Source organism: Mandrillus leucophaeus, unplaced genomic scaffold (genome assembly GCF_000951045.1).
Source record: "Mandrillus leucophaeus isolate KB7577 unplaced genomic scaffold, Mleu.le_1.0 Scaffold858, whole genome shotgun sequence".
Classification (NCBI taxonomy): domain Eukaryota; kingdom Metazoa; phylum Chordata; class Mammalia; order Primates; family Cercopithecidae; genus Mandrillus; species Mandrillus leucophaeus.
This window is the reverse complement of record NW_012109341.1, coordinates 420,523-443,689: the sequence shown is the minus strand read 5'-3', so window position 1 is coordinate 443,689 and position 23,167 is coordinate 420,523. Positions and strand designations below refer to the sequence as shown.

The 23,167-nt window shown below is 37.9% G+C and overlaps 1 protein-coding gene across 1 annotated transcript in view; it reads left to right on the top strand.

Moving 5' to 3' along the window:
* The window catches only part of ZCCHC4 (zinc finger, CCHC domain containing 4), a 53,569-nt gene that overhangs the window by 19,336 nt on the left and 11,066 nt on the right, over positions 1 to 23,167 (top strand). The window contains exons 6-8 of the mRNA XM_011968730.1: positions 9,669 to 9,741; positions 13,640 to 13,790; positions 15,410 to 15,510. Of these exons, the coding sequence (XP_011824120.1) occupies positions 9,669 to 9,741; positions 13,640 to 13,790; positions 15,410 to 15,510 (325 nt within the window). The remainder of the gene's footprint in view (positions 1 to 9,668; positions 9,742 to 13,639; positions 13,791 to 15,409; positions 15,511 to 23,167) is intronic.

Here is a 23,167-nt window from a genome sequence, read left to right as displayed (position 1 = left end):
ATACGCAAGCACATTACTCAGAAATTACCTATACTGTCTCATTCCTTATGAATAGGTCTGGCCTGGTAACCACTCATCCCTTGTTAACAGGACTAGTACACTTTACTAACATCTGCTTAACATGAGTGATCCTTGACAAACGATGATATAGACTGCTTAAAGATAAACTCAATTTATTTTTAATTGGGTATAATTCATTTAATAGTCACCATTTAAAAGTATATATTTCAGTGGTTTTTGTTGTAATCACTGTGTTGTGCAACCATCCCCACTGGGTACTTCTAGAACATTTCTATCACACTGAAAAGAAACCTAGAGTTCACTTCCCCTCACAAGCACTTTCCGTCTCTCTTTTCTGGATTTACCTGTTCTGCATATTTTATATAAATAGAATCATAAAATCTGTGACCTTTGTGGTTGGCTTCTTTCACTTAGCATCATGTTTTCAAGCTCACCCATGCATGTAGCGGCACTTCATGCCTCTTACGGCTGGCTGTATGATATTCCATTGTATGAGTATGCATGGAGATAGCAACTTCTTTTTTTAAATCCTGTATTTCTTTCCTAAAGTATTAAATTATTCTAAATGCATGATTTTAAAGGTAGAAGTTTAACTTTTGGGTTCTTATAATGTATTATTAATAGCGAGTATTTTTGTTTGTTTGTTTGAGACGGAGTCTGGCTCTGTTGCCCAGGCTGGAGTGCAGTGGTGTGATCTCAGCTCACTGCAAGCTCCGCCTCCTGGGCTCAAGTGAGTCTCCTGCCTCAGCCTCCCCAGTAGCTGGGATCACAGGTGTGCGCTGCCATGCGTGGCTAATTTTTGTATTTTTAGTAGAGAGGGGATCTTACCATGTTGGCCAGGCTGATCTCGAACTCCTGACCTCTAGTGATCTACCTCCCTCGGCCTCCCAAATTGCTGGAATTATAGGTGTGAACCACTGTGCCTGGTATAGCCGGTGTTTTTTGAGTGCCTGTTATATTGCAGGCCTTGCCCTGACTCATTCCTCACATTAGCCCTGTAAGATAGATGCTATCATCATCCTCATTTTTCCAGATGAGAAAACTGAGGCATGAAGAGGTTAAATAGCTTGATCAAAATCACAGTTTATAAGTGCCCAAGCTAGAATTCAAGCCAAGGCAGTCTGGCTTCAAAAACTAAGCTATCCTTTGGAAATAACTTTGCTTTTGAACTTGTATATATGCCTTTCTCATATAGTCAGTTTCTTTCTTGTCATCCTTCCATCTCTCCCTTTCTCCCTGTATCCTCCTGCCTTGTTCCACAGAGATTTTCAGATGAATCAAAACTGGTTTCTAGGTTATTTGTATTTTTAGAATAAGGCACTCAGGAATTTTTTCCTTGGAGACCTGGAAATACAATCATGTAAAAGAGAATTTATTGGTTCACATTCCTGAGGTCTGGGATATAGCAGGCTGTAGTCTAGTTGAGATAGTGAGCCTCACACAATGTTGCTAGGGCTCCCTCTTTCTCTCTCCACCTCTCATTCTGTCTTTCTCTGCGTATTGATTTCTTTCTGCAGACAGCTTCCCTCCTACTGCCAGGGACGGTGGTGGGAAGCTTTAAGCTTATCTGGTCTTCGGCTTAACTGCCCAGTGGAAAGAGGCAGTTCTTCCTGAGAGCTCCAGCAGCCAAACTCCAGAGAGTGTTCGGATTAGCCTGACTGGGGTCACTTGCTGATTCCAGAGCCATCACTGTGGCCTGGCAGATGGGGTACTCCAGCCAGCCTCTGACCAATCACATGGAGTCGGTTCTCCCCAGGAAAAAGGTGTTCAACTTAAAGAGTAGGGATGTAGGTGCTGGAGAGACAGAAAACCAGATGTCCATAACTAAACTAGTCAAGACAACGTATACAGTTGTCAGCAGCACTCATATTCCTACCTTTGGCACTTTTACTTCAGTGAAAATGGTACAGTGTGATCTTTCTAATAGTACGGTTTTGAATTTACATTAAAAGTTATATAATGGGCCGGGCACGGTGGCTCAAGCCTGTAATCCCAGCACTTTGGGAGGCCGAGACGGGCGGATCACGAGGTCAGGAGATCGAGACCATCCTGGCTAACCCGGTGAAACCCCGTCTCTACTAAAAAATACAAAAAACTAGCCGGGCGAGGTGGCGGGCGCCTGTAGTCCCAGCTACTCGGGAGGCTGAGGCAGGAGAATGGTGTAAACTTGGGAGGCGGAGCTTGCAGTGAGCTGAGATCCAGCCACTGCACTCCAGCCCGGGCGACAGAGCGAGACTCCATCTCAAAAAAAAAAAAAAAAAAAAGTTATATAATGATTCTAGGTTATTAAAGACAAGCTTTTTCAAGCTAGTTTTAGTGGACTGATTTATACAGAGTAGGAGATATCATACTGTGTCTTCTCAAATAACTTGTTAAAATTGCAAGAATCCCTTGGTTTACTGTGGTTTTAAAAAAGGAAAAATGATCTTTAATTCTGACATCCAAAACATTATGGGTTTTGGCTTTTTAAACCTTTTTTGTGCATACAAACACTTTAAAAAGTAGATACATAACCTTGAAAACTTTTCCTGCTGGTGATATTTTAGGTATATTTCTTTTCTTTTTTTTTTTTTTTTTTTGAGACAACTTCTTGCTCTGTCACCCAAGCTGGAATGCAATGGCGTGATCTCAGCTCACTGCAGCCTTGACCTCCTGGGTTCAAGCGATCCTCCTACCTCAGTCTCTCCCAAGTAGCTGGGACCACAGGCATGTGCCACCACACCCAGTTAATTTTTATATTTCTTGTAGAGATGGGGTTTCACCCTGTTGCCCAACGTAGTCTTAAACTCCTGGGCTAATGTAGTTTGCCTGCCTCAGGCTCCCAAAGTGCTGGGATTACAGGGTGTGAGTCATCATGCCCAGCCCGTTTCTTTTTTTAAAATTGAGATATATTTTACATACATAAAACAGTAGTTTTCAGTATATTCACATGGTTGTGTAACCATCACCACTATCTAATTCCACAACATTTTCATCACCTTCAAAAGAAGCACTCTCCCTGTGGGCAGTCCTTCCCCATTTGCCATGTCCCAGCCTTTGACAACCATGAATCTACTTTCTATCTGTATGGATATGTTTTGCCTATTCTAGATATTTTTTATATAAGTGGAGTAATGTACTGTGTGGCCTTTTGTGTCAGACTTCTTTCACTTAGCGTAAAGCTTTCAGGGTTCACCCATGTGGTAGCATGTATCAGTACTTCATTCCTTTTTATGACTGAATAATATTGTACTATATGGATATACCAAATTTTGTTTATCTTTTCATCTGTTGACGGACACTTGAGTTGCTTCCACTTTTTGGCTATTACCAATAATACTGCGATGAACATTTGTGTACAAATTCCACGTGAACATAGGTTTTCAGATCTCTTGGGTATTCGTTTGTTAGGGCTGCCATAACAAAATACCACAGACTATGTGGCTTAAACAACAGAAATTTATTCTCTCACAGTTCTGGAGGCTGGAAGTCCAAGATCAAGGTTTCAGCAGATTTGGTTTCTCCTGAGGCCTCTCTCTTTGGCATGCAGATGGCCACTGTCTCCTCATAAGGCCTCTTTGTGTGAGTATCCCTGGTGTTTCTTACTATGTCCAAATTTCCTCTTAAGGACACCACTCAGATTGGATTAAGGCTCACACTAATGGCCTCATTTTAACTTAATTACCTCTTTAAAGACTGTCTCCAAATAGCCACATTTTGAAGTACTAGTGATTAGGACTTCAACATAAGGATTTTGCGGGTGAAACAGTTCAGCCCTTATACCTAGAAGTGGAATTGCTAGGTCATGTGGTAACTATGTTTACCTTCTTGGGGAACAGCCAAACTATTTTCCAAAGTAGGTGCATCATATTTTATTCTCACCAGGAATATATGAGGTTTCTAATTTCTCCATGTCCTTGCCAATGCTTATTATCATCCGTCTTTTTGAAGTGTGGTATCTCCTTGAGGTTTTGTTTTGGATTCCACTGGTGGCTAATAATGTTGAACATCTTTTCATGTGCTTATAGGCCATTTGTTTATCTTATTGGAGAAATATCAATCCTTTGCCCACTATTTAATTGGTTGTTTGTATTTTTGTTAAATTGTGAGAGTTCTTAATATATTCTGGATACTAGACCCTTATCAGATATATGATTTGCTAATATTTTCTCTCATCTTGTGGATTGTCTTTTCACTTGTGATGAAGTCCAGTTTTTCTTTTTTCTTCAGTTGCTTGTGTGTTAGGTGTCATATCTAAGAAAGTCTTGCCTAATCCAATAAGTATCTATACCCATGTTTTCATCAAAGAGTTTTATAATTTTTGCTTTTACACCACTTAGTCTGTTTCGAGCTTTCTTTTTTTTTTTTTGAGACAGAGTCTCGCTCTGTCACCCAGGCACCCAGGCACCCAGGCATCCAGGCTGGAGTGCAGTGGCACATCTTGACTCACTGCAACCTCTGCCTCCCAGCTTCACACCATTCTCCTGCCTCAGCCTCCCGAGTAGCTGGGACTACAAGGGCTACCACGACGCCTGGCTAATTTTTTGTATTTTTAGTAGAGACGAGGTTTTACCGTGTTAGCCAGGATGTTCTCGATCTCCTGACCTCGTGATCCGCCCACCTCGGCCTCCCATAGTGCTGGAATTACAGGCGTGAGCCACCGCGCCTGGCCTGCTAATTTTTTTTTATTGTATGAGGTAGTGGTCTAACTGCTTGCATGTGGATGACTAGTTGCTTTAGCACCGTTTTTTGAAAAGACTTCTTTTCCCATTGAATTGGCTTGGTACCACAATGAAAACAAAAGGACCACAAATATATAGGTTTATTTATGGACTTTAAATTCTATTCCATTGATCTATCCCCATCCTTATGCCACTCTCACACAGTCATGATTACTGTTGCTGTATAGTAAATTTTGAAAATGAGAAGTATGAGTCTTCCTATTTTGTTCTTTTTCAAGATTGTTTTGGCTGGTCTGGGTGTCTTGCATTTCCATATGAATATTAGGATCAGCTTGTCAATTTCCACAAAAAAAAAAAAAACCCAGCTGGGATTTTTACAGGGATTATATTGTATTTGTAGATTAATTTGGGGAATATTGCCATCTTAATATTAAGTTGTCCAGTCCTTGAACATGAGATGTCCTTCCATTTCTTTAGGTCTTCAATTTCTTTAAATGATATTTTGTAGTTTTCAGCATATAAGTTTTTTGCTTCTTTTATTACATTTATCTCTAGATGTTTTATTATTTTTGGTGCTATTATAATTTAAATGGTTTTCTGAATTTTATTTTGTGGTGTTTATTGCTAGTACTCTGATTTACTTTTTAAAATTGTTCAAAAATACAATTAACCCTTGAATAACATGGTTTTGGACTGCTCAGGTTCACTTACAAATGGATTTTCTTCTGCCTCTGCCACCGCTCTTCTTCTTCCTCCTCCTAAGCCTACTCATTATGAAGATGAAGACCTTTATGGTGACACACTTCCACTTAATGAATATTAAATAATATTATCTCTTCCTTATAATGTTTTTTTAATAGAAACGGGTCTTGCTGGTTGGCCAGGTTGGTCTTAAACTCCTGACCTCAAGCAATCCTCCCACCTCGACCTTCCAAATGACTCTCCTGATAACATTTTCTTTTCTCTAGCTAACTTTATAGTAAAAATACAGTATATAAAACATATACAAAATATGTGTTAATTGACTGTTATCTGTAAGGCATCCAGTCATCATAGGCTATTAGTAGTTAAGCTTTCGGGGAGTTGATATGGTTTGGAGTTGGTATCTCATGTTGAAGTGTGATCTCCAGTGTTGGAGGTGGGCCTAGTGGGAGGTGTTTGAATCATGGGGTTGATTCCCCATGAATGGCTTGATGCTGTCTTTGTGGTAATAAGTGAGTTCTCATTCTATTAGTTCACACAAGATCTGGTTGTTTAAAGAGCTTGGCACCTCCTCCTTTCTTTCTTGCGCCTTCTCTTGCCATGTGACATGCCAGGTCTCCTTTCCCTTCCACCGTGAGTGAAAACTTCTAAGGCCTCACCAGAAGCCTAGCAGATGCTGGTGCTGTGCTTGTACAGCCTGTAGAACCGTGAACCAAATAAACCTCTTTTCTTTGCAAATTACCCAATCTCAGGTATTCTTTTATAGCAATGCAAAATGGACTGACACAGAAGGTAAAAGTTATATTTGGATTTTCTGCTGTGCCCCTAACCTCTGTGTTGTTCAAAGGTTAACTATACATAAAACATAACATTTACCATAGTAGCCATCTTTAGATATACAACTTAGTAGTGTTAAGTAAATTCACGTTGTTTGTAACTGATCTCCAGAACTCCTCATCTTGCCTGATTTAATTTGAAAGATTTATATGGCCCCTTAACTATTTCACCTTTAATGCCATGCCTTTTAGTTTTCCTTTTCTTGCACCTGTAGTTGTAATGTCCTGGTCACCGTAGGGGTTAGGGGATGTGGATAAAGTTATTTTATAATGTATGGAATATATTGATACTTTTTTTTCATACTTCTAAACTTTTGCATGTGCCTTGCAAACAAAAACTGATGGTGTTCTATTGGGGATATCACAGCTCAGTTTTTTTGATAACGTAGTCTGTTACTGAGTCAGTTCTATAGAAAGTCAACACTAAAGAGAGAGCTGGTTTATTGAAACACATAAGTTGCTGGAATTCTCTGAGGCTGTTACCTGTATTTTCAGCATGGCGGAGTGTGTGGTTGGATTTCTCATAAAGACCACAGTTAAATCAGAAAAAAAATTCTGCGTAGTATAGAGTGACAATGAGTAGTTTTTTGGCACTTTGACTTTGGTTTCTTGGTGCCTTACAATAGGTTTATCCAAGGTTGGAGAACTGCCTCAAACTCCAGTGTTCTCTATAGATGTGCTATAAATATGTTTTTTAGGGGGTAGAAGATACGAAGTTCACATTTGCTAAGATGGATTTCTATATGCTCTAATTTTAGCATGAAAGATGTGAAACTCTATTTGGCAAACTATTATCCAAATAAAGTTATGTCAAAAAATGAATTTCTTAGGTTCATTTCATGAACTAATTTTATTCAGCTCTTGATTACATTTCCTGTGTGTAGAGCATGTTTCACACTTGGTAACTGACTCTCATTTAAAGAGAATGAATGGCCAAATGAATGTCCTTTTGAGCATTTTTCAAGTGCATGCATTTCTGATTGGTTTTGTTTGCGTTATTCAATGGAGAGAATAATTCTTTGTGGCCAATTTCATTTTAAGAGGGCAGAGTTGAGTGATTTTTCATAATTTAAAATATGAATAATTATGCTGTCAAATTATGTATTTGATGGAAACTTATAACTGAAATCTTCGCTTTTCTTTCTCTCTGCCTCTGCACACTGCTGCCCAGAATGTTTTGGACAGGTGTGCTGTGCTGAATTTCATGTAAATCAAATTTTCTTTTTTTAATTTTTAAAAATGACTATTGTATCTTTGTGAAGGAATGAAAATAATATGGATTAAGTTAAAAAGGGATTGTATTTTCCTTTGGTCATACTCATAAAGCAGTGCAAGAGAGAAGAAAACCCTCAAATGATACCATGTTTACACATGGCTGTACTAGTACTAATACACTCTTTTTTAAAGGCAGTTATGTGAAATTTAGTTAAATAGGAAGACATATTTGTTTAATGGTCATTTGACATTGCCTACAGTCAATTTTTGGAATGTTCATTAGGTTACAGTATATAGTTTAAATATTTTCCAGTTATCTAAACCTTTTATTTCTTCAGCGCAAATTTATATTTTAGGAAATGTGCTAACAGTGTCTTAAATGACATTAAAGGATATTACACCGAGAATGGTTGGCAGCTCTTTGTCCATCTCCACAGAACAAGAAGAAAGAGGCTTGGATTATTTTTGGTGAACATAAACATAATTTCTTAATATTAGGGGCATTAAGGCATAAATATTTACAGCTGATAATTATTAAAATAACAGTAACAGTACTTAACATTTTAGTACATGCTATGTAGCTGGCATTGTATTAAGTACTTTACATACATTATCTCATTGTTATCCAGTCCTATGTGGTAGAAATTATTACTTTTACCATTTTATGGATGAAGAAACTGAGGCTCAGAAAGGTTAAATAACTTACTAAGGATATCCAGTCAGTAAGCGAGAGACACACAGTTTGAAACCAGACCATCCGACTATGGAGCCTGTGCTGTTAGCCACAGTTAATGGGAAGAGGATAAACCAGTGCTGCCCTTACATTAAATACTCACCATGGGCGACCGATCAGTTACAGACAGTAATGGATAACTGAGTAGAAACACAAGCAAAGAAGTTGCCAGTATCATGATTCGGTTCAAGAAGTCGTAGTAAGTAAGGATGTGTCTCAGATTTTTTTCAGTTTTTTCACCAGGTTACAAATTCCCAAGAAGGACGATGTGATTCATATGTAAATTATGTGTAATAAAATAGTTGAAGTTCAAAATCCTATTGAGATAACAAAGAGGTTTCTATATTGTATGGAAAACTGAGAAATCAGCAACACAGACATTAAGACCTAGATACATAAATGGGGAAAACATATGGACAGACAGTACAAATACAGTTAAGAAATATAGAAAGTTCTGCCGTGTAAGTAATCAAATGCAGATTTAAGTCATAATGTGATATGAGTTTTTCCTAGTAAATTAGCGGGAATTTATAAAATGTTAATACCCAAAGGTGGTACTCTCATTCACTGCCAGTGGCTTTTTAAAATACTGTGTTAGCAAAACAAAATAATTCTATCAGTAAATAAATATTCCTCTTTCCTCACACTAATTTAGTAAATACGAAATCCATATGCTTTTCCTATTATATTGAAAAGCATATTTTATTAAGCTAGCCTGCATTAGACAAAAAAAAAATTTGTAATTTGTATTATCTTTTTTTTTTTTTTTTTTGAGACATGGTCTGGCTGTAGCGCCCAGGCTGAAGTACAGTGGTGTGATCTTGGCTTGCTGCAGCCTCCGCCTCCTGGGCTCAAGCCGTCCTCCCACCTCAGCCTCCCTAGTAGCTGGGACCGCAGGCATGCATCACCATGCCTGGCTGATTTTTGTATTTTTTGTAGAGATGGGCTTTTGCCATGTTGCCCAGGCTGGTTTCAAATTCATTAGCTCAAGCAGTCTGCCTGCCTCAGCCTCCCACAGTGCTGGAATTACAGGTGTGAGCCACTGTGCCTGGTCTGTATTAAATACTTAAAAAAAATCACCTACAGAAGAAAATAAATGAACAGTTGTTGAGCAGAAATGTTGATTTAGTATTCTCCTTAAAATTATTAACCATGAGAGATGTATCTTAATTGCCAACCCATTGCAAGCTTAAATTGCATAATCATCTGTCAGTAACCTCATTGTTTATGTGTAACCTCCTGGTACATAGGAACATGTGTGTTTTATATATGAGTATTCTGTAGTTTTACTACTGGTTAAACATGGGAAAATCATTTATGTTTGTTATTTATTCACTGTTAAAAATTACCTGAAATTTTTGGAAATTATTCTTTATTTCAAAAAACTAAAGAATGATGAAATTTTTAAAATAAAGGTGTGATTTTTAGTTTTAAAATTTAGCTTATATTTGTTTACTCTATCGCTGTGACTGGGCAAATAACTCTGTAATTATTTTACAGGTATTCACAGTTTTATATGGAAGATAGCTTTTGCCATTATAATATGTTTAACCATCATTTCTTTGATGGAAAGGTAAGAGTTGTGACCATTATCTCATTGTTCTCTTATTGTGGAATAACAGATTTCACAGTGCCTCCCTTGTTCTTTTGCTAAATTCCCTCAAGGTCAAATTGTGACTGTTCTACTATTTACTGGTATTTATTTTTGTTCTTTCACTGTTTATTGAGCACCTAGAGGTGATTTTATTATTCCCTTGTTAAGACTTCTCACTACTTTTTGGATGAAGGCCCATATTCTTAGAAGGCCCATGGGGCTCTGTGTGATCTGACCCCGATTTCCACTCTAGCCTCCCCACTCCCTGTTTCCCCTTTGCTGTCTGTGCTCAGGGACCAGGGCTTTCATCTGGAACTGGTCAGACGCCTTTGCACCACAGGGAAGGCCCGTGCTGTTCCTGCCGGTTTCCGCTGTCTTTTGCCTTGATAACTTCCACTCATGTTTTAGAACTTTGTTCCAAATCACTTCTTCCAGCCTTCCCCGACCCCCACTCCCCAGAGGGTCAAGTTCTCCTTTGTAGACTTACCACACTGTAATTAAATGCATGTGTCAGGGCTGGGAGTGTACGGAAAATCTCTATTCCTTCCTCTCACTTTTTCTGTGAACCTCAAACTGCTCTAAAAACTAAAAGATCTTTAAAAATAAAAAAGGACAGCAGCTTAAAAAAAGCTTCTTTCAATATGAGGCTAATAATGTCACAGAATAAACAGCATAGTAGAGCTGATACATTTAGTTTGAGCTCTGTGTCAGGCCTATTATAAAATAAAATCTGTAACCAACCAAGTAATCACACTTGCCAGGACGCTGGCCAAAAATATTGTGAAATTATCAAGACACTTTGAAGCATACCCATAAATATATGCATATATATCAATTTTGTAAAAATTGTGAACCATGCTTACTATGTATTGTGCTTTGAGATATTAACTAATGATAGGAGGATGAAAACCAAGCAAGACTTTATAAAAGTCAGCATTCAGGAAATGAAAACAAATGTTAAATTGTTGGTTGGGATTGAAAAATGAGTCCCCTGATTTAGTAAGTATAGCACTCCTTCCATTTGAATCAATTTAGCATTGGGATATATATTAATATTTTTCAGCTGTGAAGCCATTAAAGCAAGGTATTGAAATAAACAGCAGTTATAATTAGATGTACTTCAGCTGTTTCCCAAAGCGTTTATATGGTTGGTAATCACTAAGAATTGAGAACTGTTGAGGTGAATGTGAAGGCAGGTGGGAATTGAAAGTCACTTGCCAGTGGATGATGAGGGACTTCTCAGCTGGGACAGTGGCAGTGAGAAAAGGAGAAGAAAGAACTGGGTTGTCTAGGCATTCACAGAGGCAGTGAGAAGACTGTACTGAGGGAGAAGTCCAAGCTGACTTGGTGGAATGGCCTGGATTTGTATTTTTTCATCTAAACAGAGGGAAGTGAAGTTTGGAAAGGTTGAGTCTGTGGGGCTGGTAGGATATTGATGTGGCGGTATCCAGTATCCAGCCTACTTGAAACCACAGGACCTTGACGTCAGGTGAGGTCAGGGCTGTGTCGTAGTAAATGAGGAAGTAATCGAGTTTGAATCACTGCTTGATGCTACACTAGTGAGTTAGGATTTTCTTGTTGTTTGTCTGTTTTAATACCATACTATGGTTTTGCTTTTTATTTTGAACAATAAATACAAAATAAGGATAAAATTAAATACCTAAAGGTTGGCTAGCAATTTTTTATTTTTTTAAAGGGTAACAGGTAATTAGGGTTTTTCTTCGAAACTCTTTGTAGCTTATAGGAAGTGTACAGCATTACCTTATAAGTTTCTACAATAATGGTTGGAAGAAGCTGCCAAGATTGAGCTCCACTTTATCTTCCCTGAAGAAAAGAGTCGTCCAGCTCAGGCTTTTCTTACTCTATATTTCAGCAGCAACCTCTAAATAGCACTGCAGCTATAGAGATTGATCTGCAGAAACCCATTGTTTTAATGATTTTACTATCTGCCTTTTTTCTACCTACTCCCGGAGTCAAGTTTTTCACTAGAGATTTACCATCCACTAATCAATCACTAAGTATTTAAGTGTCCGCTCAGTGCCTGTGAGGCTCTCCAGGGTGCTTAGGAGAATAGAAGACTCTGCTAGTACACCTCAGCATTTTACAGTCCACTAGATTCAAAAGTGGGAGTTCCCCACATAGGATTTCTCATTGCAAATCATATAGTATTTAAAAAATGTCATCGGCCTTAATGGCAAAGTCAGTTAAAGTATGTAGAGAGGATGGCTAATTAAATTGCCGGGCACTTTTTAAATGATAACTGAGATAAAGAGTCAAATTACTGTGAACATTGGTGGTGTAAGCAAGTATCTGTTTCCTGTAGAAGATCAACATTAAGACAATCAGCAACTCGTGTTGGGCTATGATGCCATTGATTCTTACCTGGAAAAAAAATCCTTTAAAAATATTTTTAAAGTTAGGTTAGGAGCTAGACATCATTTACTTGTGTAATTTCTCTTTTCTACTTTTAACTCTAAGGAGTTTGAAGATTTCAATATCATCATCTGTGCTTTCAGTCCTTGTTCTTGTAAGCAGGTTAAGGAAGTGCCAGACAGCACTTGAAAAATGATTAACCTTCTTGACAAGTCATCCTCTGCTATAGGAGTTCCAATAGGAAATTAATGAAGACTCTCCTAGGGAAAAAGGTTTTCCTCTTATCAGTGGGTCTTCTAAATTGATTTAGCAGTAGAACAAAATATATTTTATTATAAAGTACATATAGGCTTATTAAAGTTTAAAATGCCATTAAATTTTTAAATCTCATGTCACTTTGTATACTGTGTTGACTTATTTTTGTAGATGAGTACAGTCAGTTCTCCCCATTTGTGGGTTCTGCATCTGTGGATTCAACAAACTGCAGATCAGAAATGTTTAAGAAAAAAAAGAGGGTGATGGTGACTGTACTGAGCATGTACACTTTTTTCTTGTCATTATTCCCTAAACCATAGAGTCTAAGAACTGTTTATGTATCATTTACATTGTATTAGGTTATATAAGTAATCTAGAGATGATTAAAACTATATAGGAGGATGTGCATAGGTTAAGTACAATACTACAATATTTTATATCAGGGACTCCAGCACCTGCAGATTTTGGTATATGCGGGTGTCCTGGAACCAATCCCTCAGGGATACCAAGGGGACTGTACTTGAAAGCTATTTGCAAGTCAGTTGACTGGAGATAGTGTTATATGGTATCTCTTAATAACTTCACCCATAGCAAAAACTGTTAAATATCCCTGTTAATGTTTACTTTGCAATTATTAAAAAAGCTTAAATTAACCTTTGGGAAAATGTGTTAATAGCATGGTTTCATGGACCAGATGTGCTTTGTCATTTGTGAACTTTCATTTTTTATTTACTCACAGTGCATGTTCAAATATGTCTGCCTGATACTCAAAAACATGTGCATATTTAACTGGTAATTTGTAGCTGGTATTAAACGAACTCATGGCATTGGACAAGCCAGATAGGAAAACAGTGTCTTCTTCGTCTTTGTGTCCCTAGTGCTTAGCACCATCCCGGCTTCTGTTTGTTGAATTGAATTTAACATTTTAGATGGTTTTCATGGGTAATGAGTTTCTTTTAGGACACTAAATTTAGCCTTTTAATTTAACCATTTGAAATGTGTAGTCTTCTGATAGTACTGGTGTTTGAATTTGCAATTTTAAAAACCTGCTTATCAAGGAACCCAAAGATAAAATCTTATGGGGGCAAAGAGAGGCTCCAGAATGTCACTGAGGGATGCTGCGGTGGCAAGATGACTCGGTGAAGTTTCCAGTATTAAGAGTGAGACTGAGTCTAATGCATTCTCCTCCAAATAGGATGAAGTGCCTCTCTCTAGTCCTAATTTAGAAATGAATTTTTATTTGTTCCAGACTGCCCTTGAAGTCTGCAGAGCATTTTTACAGGAAGATAAAGGCGAAGGAATCATTATGGTGACGGATCCTCCGTTTGGTGGCTTGGTTGAACCTTTGGCTATTACATTCAGGAAGTTAATTGCTATGTGGAAAGAAGGTCAAAGCCAAGGTGTATAATTTATTACTGCAAAGTAAACATGTATCTATGTATCTACTTCCTGTCAAATATTAGCTGAGCTCAGTGAATCAGAGCACTGATAGAATATACATGTCTTGAGTTCTCTTTTTAAAAACAGGTTTATTTGATGTTGCAGCAAACTTCATTATCATGATATACTTTGTATTATTCTAATCATGTGGATTTTTTTTAATGGCTTATAGGAAAAATACTATGTTTTTGATGGGGATAATGGGGCATTATGCAGAACAGCAGTGAACTGCTGTCATTCATTCAGTAAATATTTACTTAGTAGCCACTGTGTGCCAGGCACTGTTTAGGTACTGGGAATAGATTTTTGAACAAAGCTGACACATACCTCTGCCCTGTGGACCATATATTCCCTGTTCCTGAAGCCTGGCCCGGAACACTAAGAAGGCACTCAGCCTGAGGTCCAGGGCTCTACACTTTGCCAGGATATGAGTTTGGAGGTTAGACATCCCATAGACTGATTGTGGTTATCAGTACACAGATTCCCAGCCCTAGAGGTGGTCTAGTGGCTGGGGGTTATTATTCAGTTTAAAGTGACTTAGGGCTTCAAAGTATTTTATAAAATTATCTAATTAGTTGGTATATTCATTTTTTAGAAATATTTTCTAGCTCGCAAGTTGATAAATTTGTTAAGAGTGTCAGGAATTTTGTGATCATGCTTCTCCACTAATAGTGCTTTGGGAGACAGAATGCAAATGAAATATAAAATGTGACTCATATTGTTAAGTATTTCACTTATTTGCTGTTTTTAAGTCCACTAATTAGAGTGGATAAAGTCAGTGTCATTGGGGAAGCAATAAAGAGCTTTGTGGGCTTGAATTCCTGTTCTGCCACTTATTAGCTGCATTGGACTTGATAGCTTATGGCTTCAGTTTCCCTATCTGTAAAATGGGATAATATCTAATTCTAGGGATTATTGTAAGGAGACAGTACATAGAAAGTACTTATTATAGCTTAGTGTAAGCACTATGATTAGTCTTGCCTCTGAATTAAGGCTTTTCAGCCTGTTGGAGTTTTAGCTGTAATAGTGCTGTAATAAGTACTAGCCTATACTAGGTGCTTTGTAAGTAATAGCTGTGTTCCCTGTCTCTCACAAACACTAATTTTGGGAAAACTGTTTTTAAGAATCTTCCGTGATGCAGTCAAGGTTGATTCATCCCTGAAAACTAAGATAAAGACTTGCTGCAGAGCTGGAATTCACACCCAAGGCCTACTTACTGCTTTCTAGTCCAGAGGTCCTTCCACTACGTCATGACTACCTTTGTGCCTCAAAAGTGACACTCCTTTTCTATTTTCAACTTTTTAGGTAACATCTTTGCCTTACCTAGACAATAGTAATATACATATGGGTTACTTTTACATACTCTTAGTAGCTATATTTCAATATAAAGGAATATTTCCACTGACCTTTGGAAATAGTCAGGTTTGAAATGGCACTCTGGTAAACATTTTCTGTTTTTGTATGAGATTTAAATGTGTTGAATCATTGCAATTTCTCATGCTAGCAGAAGTTTTTCTATTGTAACCTTCTATTTTTTTCTTTAATTTACTATTATTTTTCCCTTCTTGTGATCCATTAGATGACAGTCACAAAGAACTACCCATTTTCTGGATTTTCCCCTATTTTTTTGAATCCCGAATTTGTCAGTTTTTTCCAAGCTTCCGGATGCTGGATTACCAGGTAGAGTACCGATTCTGTTTTCTCGCATGGTTGGGGAATGGAGATTCTACTTAAATAGGTATAAGACTATTCATTGATTTTAGTAAATTAAAATACAATGAGCTGTATTAAACACTAAAATTATACCATATGTAGTTCAGTCCAGTGGTTCCTGAAGGTCTGTAATCCCTAGAGTGCATGTTGAAAATACAGATTGAGTACCAAAATAAACCCACTAAATCAAAATTAGAGGACAAAGCCCCAAGAAAAAATATCTCACCAAGCTCCTTGGGTGATTCTCAGTGTGCTAGGTTTTAGAGCGGCTGATTTAATCTTTCATCATCACTAGGAGATTGTGCAGCCCCCCAGGTTCGTCATTATGAATGTTGGTTTCCTCTGTTCAGAGGGTAGAGAAAAGTAAATCACCTTTCTAGTTGGTGAAATGCCATGCATACTTTACTGCGTCACTCTTGGGATGTCAGGAGTGTCGGAGAAGGCAGAGATGGTTCTGTGTGAATGTGTTGATTCTGGGAAGAAGCTATTGGAGTGAGTAGACCTCCTCCTTCACAGCGATGCCTGTGGAATTTTTCCCATGCCTGAAATGAGAATGAGGCTTGTGTCCACAGTAGCTCTACCTGGCCTTTTAAGTTCATTCTGCTTTAAACTCCACTTCCCTGTAATTTTTTCCCTTGTGTTTGAAGTTAACCCTGTTGTTGCCATCACCGTGTATGGTCTTCAGGCAGGTACTGCTTCCTTTTTTTTTTTTTTTTTTTGAGACAGAGTCTCACTCTGTCACCCAGGCTGGAGTGCAGTGGTACAATCTCGTCTCACTGCAACCTCTGCCTCCCAGGTTCAAGTCATTCTTCTGCCTTAGCCTCCTGAGTAGCTGGGACTATAGGCATGTGCCAACATGCCCACCTAATTTTTTTTCCCTGTATTTTTAGTAGAGACAGGGTTTTGCCATGTTGGCCAGGCTGGTCTTGAACTCATGGCCTCAAGTGATCTGCCTGCCTCAGCCTCTTAAAGTGCTGGATTACAGGCATGAGCCATTGCACCCAGCCTGCTTCCTCTTTTTGTAAGAGTTTTCTATTTGAGTTTTCTGAATAATCGACTAGCCTCTGATTAAGGCAGAGTTTTAGCCGTAAATGTCTTCACTTGCTGTTGCAAGCTGGCACTTGGTTCTTATCTTTCTAATCTTGAAGGTATATACCATTATGAAAATTATTTTAAAATTCTGAAAGAAACTGTTACCAAAAATGAGGGTAAAAGACTCTACCTGTGATTCCTCCCAAACAGCAGACACTATACTTTCAAAGTGTTCACTTTTAATCTTTTTTTAAAAGTACTGTTTACAGGTTTGTAATCATAGAAGGCAATTTTGAATTCTGCTTTCTTCACTATATCTTATAAGTATACATTTTTAAACATAGCTACCCAATCTTTATGCTTTAATAACTAAATTATTTCATATGCAGGCTATTTATTATTCCCTTCTCTTTGGACTATAGGTTGTTTTTACCTTTTAAGGTACTATAAATAACACTGCTATAAACACCTTTTATGCATATAGTTTTTTCATGTTTTATATAACTTGCTTAAAATAGATTTCCAAAACTGAGATTACTTTATCAAATATAATGGATTTTATTTTTATGGCTATTAAGTAGTATTAACAGGTTTTGTTCTAAAAGTGTGTAGCACAAGCTATTTTAAACTTGACTTCTTGAGCTCTGCTTTGGGGAAAATTTATATCGTAAGTTTTCTCAGAGCTCATTTAACTCCTTTTTGGGGCATCAGGTTTCCTGTTTCTTGTCTGAGGGATGCTTCTAATATAGACATTTGCAATGCAGCGATAGCCGACATATTCTAAAAATATTAACTGTGTAAACAGGTCCTAGTTTTCAGCAGCATCTACTGCCTTTGGTGTGGATAATTATCTAGTGCAATGTTTGGCACACAGTAGGTGCCATGTGTATGTCAAATGGATAATTGAGTGAAAAGGCATGAACCCTGGAGTCAAAAAGGATCTGAGTTTTAATCCTGGTGCTGGCACTTACTTAACCCCGCTGAAGCTTATCTTACCTGTTAAATGAGTATGGCAATAATATATAGCTGTCTCTTAAGGTCTTAAGGATTTTATGAAATAATGCATGGAAAGGCTTAGCCCTGTCCTTAACACACAGCAAGTATTAAGTTTAGGTTCTTGCTGTCGGCATTGTCATCACCATCAGTGTCACTGTCATCATTCATATAGTCCCCAGGTAGGGGTAAAACTCTTCCTCAGGTCCTTTTTTGATACATCTGAGAGATTAAAACTGCATAATTGTATAAGTTGGTGAAAAAGTAATTTTGCCATTAAAAAAAAATTGGCAAAAACTGCAATTACTTTTGCACCAACCTAATAATTCGTGCCCTTAGAAAACTGTTGCATCCATATTTAGAGAGGAGTTTGTTTGTTTGTTTTTCCCCCACTATGGACAAGAGTTTGAAATGGTGAGAGGGCAAAAGAAGACAGATCCAGAATACAGCAGATGAGAGAGGCAACTTTGGAGTAACTGTCACTTGTTAGGCAGTCTGTGTTACTAGGAAAGAACTTTTGGAAATATTAGGGTTCTGGTTTTGAGAAATAGTTGCAAGGTCCAAGTGTGGACAATAATTATATACTTCAGTGTATTGATGAAGAAAGGTTCTGATTAGGTCATATGTGTCTGACAGGCTAAAAAGCAGTCTTCTCAATAAAAAGAAAGCCAACCTTTGGAAAGAAAAATGAGAATAAAATCTAAAAGAAAGCAAATTTGTTTTTCCTGATTCCTGCTAAAGGGAAGAACAGTACTGTGATTACATGCTCATGTTGGAGAAACTGATTTTGCCATATCTCCTCATGTATTTATAAACATTATTTGATGTACGTTCTTGGACAATTTTTCTATTTTTTGAAAATTTCTCTAGACCTATTACTCCTTTCTGAACATTTTGCTTTCCTCTTTTTCTTTTGTTACTTTAACTTCATTAATTTTTTGTTGTTGTTGTTTTTTGTTTTTGAGATGGAGTCTCACTCTGTCGCCCAGGCTGGAGTGCAGTGGCACGATCTCGGCTCACTGCAAGCTCCGCCTCCCGGGTTCTCGCCATTCTCCTGCCTCAACCTCCCGAGTAGCTGGGACTACAGGCGCCCGCCCCCCCGCCTGGCTAATTTTTTTGTATTTTTTTTTTTTTTTTTTAGTAGAGACGGGGTTTCACCATGTTAGCCAGGATGGTCTTGATCTCCTGACCTTGTGATCTGCCCACCTCGGCCTCCCAAAGTGCTGGGATTACAGGCATGAGCAAAAAAAATTCTTTTAAATAGAGATGGGGGTCTCTGTATGTTGCCCAGGCTGGTCTCGAACTCCTGGGCTCAAGCAATCCTCTCACCTCAGCCTCCCAAAGTGATGGGATTACAGGTGTGAGCCACCATGCCTGGCCTAACTTCATTTTGTGGTACTTTTTTTTCTTTTATATTAGCCTTCATTGAATGAAAACTTTGAGTCCCCTCTCCTCCTTCACAGATCTTTTCCCATAGACCTTGATTAGGCCTTTTTTTTTTTTTTTTTTTTTTGCTGTGGGGGGACATCACCTGAGATGATTATAAGCCCTCAAACCACAATGCAGTAAAAATCCCCAAATCACGAAATCTATTTTTTTGGAAATACTTCCCAGGTAAGAGGAAGGCAGAAATGCTGCAAATCTTCATAAAACATAAATTATATAGACTCTTCAGTGGTCAAACACTTGATGAATACGGAATAAAACAGTCATCCACGACCTAGAAAACCAAGAGTTCTATTAACAACAGATTAGAAAGGAAGGACGTGATGATGAAAGGAAACTGATTTCGAGTCAGAAGTCTGAGTCCTGGCACTGCCTTTTAGAGGCTACTTAATCTTGGGAGAAGTCACTTTATCTCTCTAGGTTCTGTTTCCCTGCCTATAAAATAAAATGATTGAACTAGAAAAGAGATGGCAGGTAAGTTTCTCTTTTGGTACTAAGCCTGATAAATTGTTAGTGATTTTCTGGAGAATTTGTTGAGAATACCAGGTTCAGTAGCAAAGAGTAATGTGATTAGTGGTGTCTGCCATGGGGGTGGGGTTAGGGAGTGGTGGTGTTCATGTCCTGAATTTTCTGTGTCTGAATTAGATGATCTCACCTCCTTTCCACCTGGGACATTCTGTTCTCTCTTGTCTGTACTTAATATGGGACACTTGTCTGGGGTGTTAAAAGTATAGCTCTTTGCTTTTGTCAAAGCTTTCCTTTTTTAAACATCAGCCTGTTAGGACACTGTGTTTTTCAAGATTAGTTTCACAGTCAGAAATGAAGATATTTTGGCAGCAATTTCTGGAAAATTATTGCAAATTAAAAGATGGCTACCAAAAGTCCTAAAATTTAATCTATAATAAACATAAAACATGTAGTGGGTTTGAAGTAAAAAGGGGTATAAGATGTTCACATGTTACTTTTAAATAAGAGGTTATAGGATATGGGGATTACGATAGACTTTACTGCTGTGGTAGAAGCTGGTTGCTGGAGCAGAAGAAGGTACTAGGGACCTTTTGTGTGTGCTGAAATCCAGTAGAAGACAATCCTTAGGGAGTTACGGAAATGCAAGTACTCTGTCTTATTTAATCTTTCTTTCCTGACCTGATACCTGGAACATAGTAGGCACAAAATAAATGTTGACTTGGATGTCTTGGTCTCCATTTAACTAGTTTCAGTCTCATGTTACAGAAGACATTTGCGTATAGATAAAATTAAAAATTAGGAATTGCAGAGATTTTGTGCTTTCCCTCATTTCTATACAGTACTTCATCACATTAATCAGTTCCATGAGAGAAATTTTCTATTTGAAAATGCCTCTCATCATCATTGTGAGTGAAATGTCAGGGATAATGATGGGAAAATGGTGTATCAGCTCTACTACTAGTGATAGGCAATTTGCAAAATTGTGTTTGCTTTACAGCACTTCCATAGGAGGTTTATTTGTGTGGCTGAAGCTATGAAATATGGATGTATGTTAGAGGTACATTAATTTACTCTAGCAGCATGCATTTTACATACCATATGTTTATAGTTAATTAGCACAACAAACCCGCATTTAAAAATAATAATAATCTCAATTAGGTTATGCAAAATCAAGCAATCAACCACCTTCCTGACACATACATTCTCTGACTCCTTGGGTAACCATAAAGAAATTGTTCTTTTTTTTCCCTCTCTTCCATCTGCTATCTAGTATGTTACATAGAATATTCCATGTACTAGAAATCTTTCTAAAATATTATTCTCCAACATTTGAAAAGCTTCATATGAATCTCTTGGGAAGAATTTTTTTCTTATGACACTCATAAATGTTCAAAATATCTTTGTTGGTTTAATAAGGTACCATATATTTATTGAGTACACAGAGGAGTGCATTAGGGGAAACATTATGAATTTAAATGATTTTAAAAGAAAATGACTTATGGTACTATTTTAAGGTGATTTTGTAGTAAAATCTATTTTTGTACCCTAGCCTCTAATAGATAACATATATTCATAGAATTTTCAAAGTTGGAAAGAAACAGAGGTAACCTAGGCTGACTTCCCAACATAATAATCCTCTCCACTAAATTCATGACCAGCCGTCATCCAGCTTCACTTGAATGCTTCCAGTGAGCAGAGGCCTACAGCCTTAGAAGGCAATGCAATTTATTTAATAGCTTTAATCGTTAGAAAATTTTCTCATATGAAGATAAAATATGCTCCCCATTAACTTCCAACCATTGGTCCTAGTTCTATTCTCTGAAGCAATAAAGGATAAGTCCAATTTCTATTCCATATGACACCCCTTCAGTTATAGAATAGCTATCAGATCCTCCCAGTCATCTCTTTTCTGGATACACATCCCCAATTTGTTAAGCTATAAATTCTGTTCATTCCCATTATTTTTCAAAGAAATGAAGTAGTTTTATCAAGGTCTCTCTTGAAATGTAGTGACTGAACGTGGGGCTTCAAATGTGATCTGACCTGAAAGTTTCCTTGTTGTGGTACTGTACTTCCAAATAGGCCAACGGTGAGTCCGTGCCAGCTTTTACAGTTTATGCTGGACTGCAGACTCACCATAGACAGCCAGAAACCCTTAAGGGCTTTTCCACACTGTCCCTTGGGTCTCCTCATCCTGTGCTACAGTGTACTTAGTTTTTCCCACTGCTGAAGCTTAGCCTTAAACTAGACAGGGCTGGAGAACAAGCCTAGGAGTCTCCCCTTAAAGGCCTCTCTTTCCCTTGCCCTCAATTTCTTACATTTTTGTGATTCACTTATTAAATAGCTAGCTTACAAGCCAGTTTTGTTGTAAGTTCTTTTGTATTCTTGTTTATAATAGAAACAATTCAGTACATAACTTATTTGAATGTCAGGCTTACCTGTACTGACTTCATAAAAAAACCTCATGGTTTTCTCGTGGATAATCTAAAGCAGTGGTTCTTAAACTTTAGTGTGCCAGGAGGACTTGATAAAACACAGATTGCCAGGCCCTACTTCCAGAGTTTCTGATTTATTAGGCCCTGGGTAAGGTGAGAATTTGCATTCCTAATGAGATCCCAGCTGACACTGATATTGCTGATCCAGACACCACACTTTGAGAGCTACTGATGTAAAGAAAGATGGATTGAATGACCAGGTGGATTCATAGCAGTCTTAAAACCAAATTGAGAATGCTTGTGGATAATAGGTTGCAGGAGGAGACTGAAGCAAGAGGCTAATAGAAGTCATGCTTATTCACTTCGATTTGCTTTCAAGATAATCTGCTGAAACTAAAAGTTGAGTTAGGGACCTTGAGGAGAGAGGTACATATTTGAAATAGTCACTGTGGGGAGAACAACTATAATTGTGAGCCTGTGTCTTCATCTCCATTTTTCTGCCTTATGCCAGGCCTCGAACAAGTGTTTTACAAACATTATCTCATTTAACCTTCACGCAACTTTAAGTACCGGTACCCTCTTCTTACGTAAGATGACACAGAGCAAATTTCACACACAAAATGGGAAGCCCTGACCAAATGAGCACACATTTTCAAAGGCTGAATTTTTTAATGCCAAAAGCTAAGTTCTTGAATACATGATAGATTTTCTCATAAAGTCTGTTGTATTAGATAAAAGCTTAGAGTTGTTCCTTTAATACTAGACAATGTAAATTTGTCATAACAGATCTTTTTAATAATGAAATTTTACTGCTACAGAAGCTGTTGGTTTGTAAGTAAACTCTTGCTCTTAAGAATTTCTTGTTAAATACTATAAGGGAGATGGTTGTGCTTTAGTCAGGAGTAGACCAAGGCAGCTTTCCAGTGCAGCATGACTCAGCGGGTTTGGAGCGCAGGTGCACAACTCTGCACGTTATGTAACCACACTGCAGGTGTATTAGGTGATCACTCATGTGAGCTCGTGCTTGGCCTGGAGCCACTATTGTCTGTAAAAGGTATAATTAACCTGCTAACGCTGTACATATGGCCTGTGCCTGGGTTGGCTCATGCCTGGGCTCACTTGCACCCAGAGAGAGAGTAAAGCCATGTTGAAACTGTCTACAATTCGAGTGTTTTTCCAGTTACCTGCCACTGGTCTACCTACTCCCCTTGGTCCTCAGCTTGGGCTGAGACCTGACACTTGGCGTGACA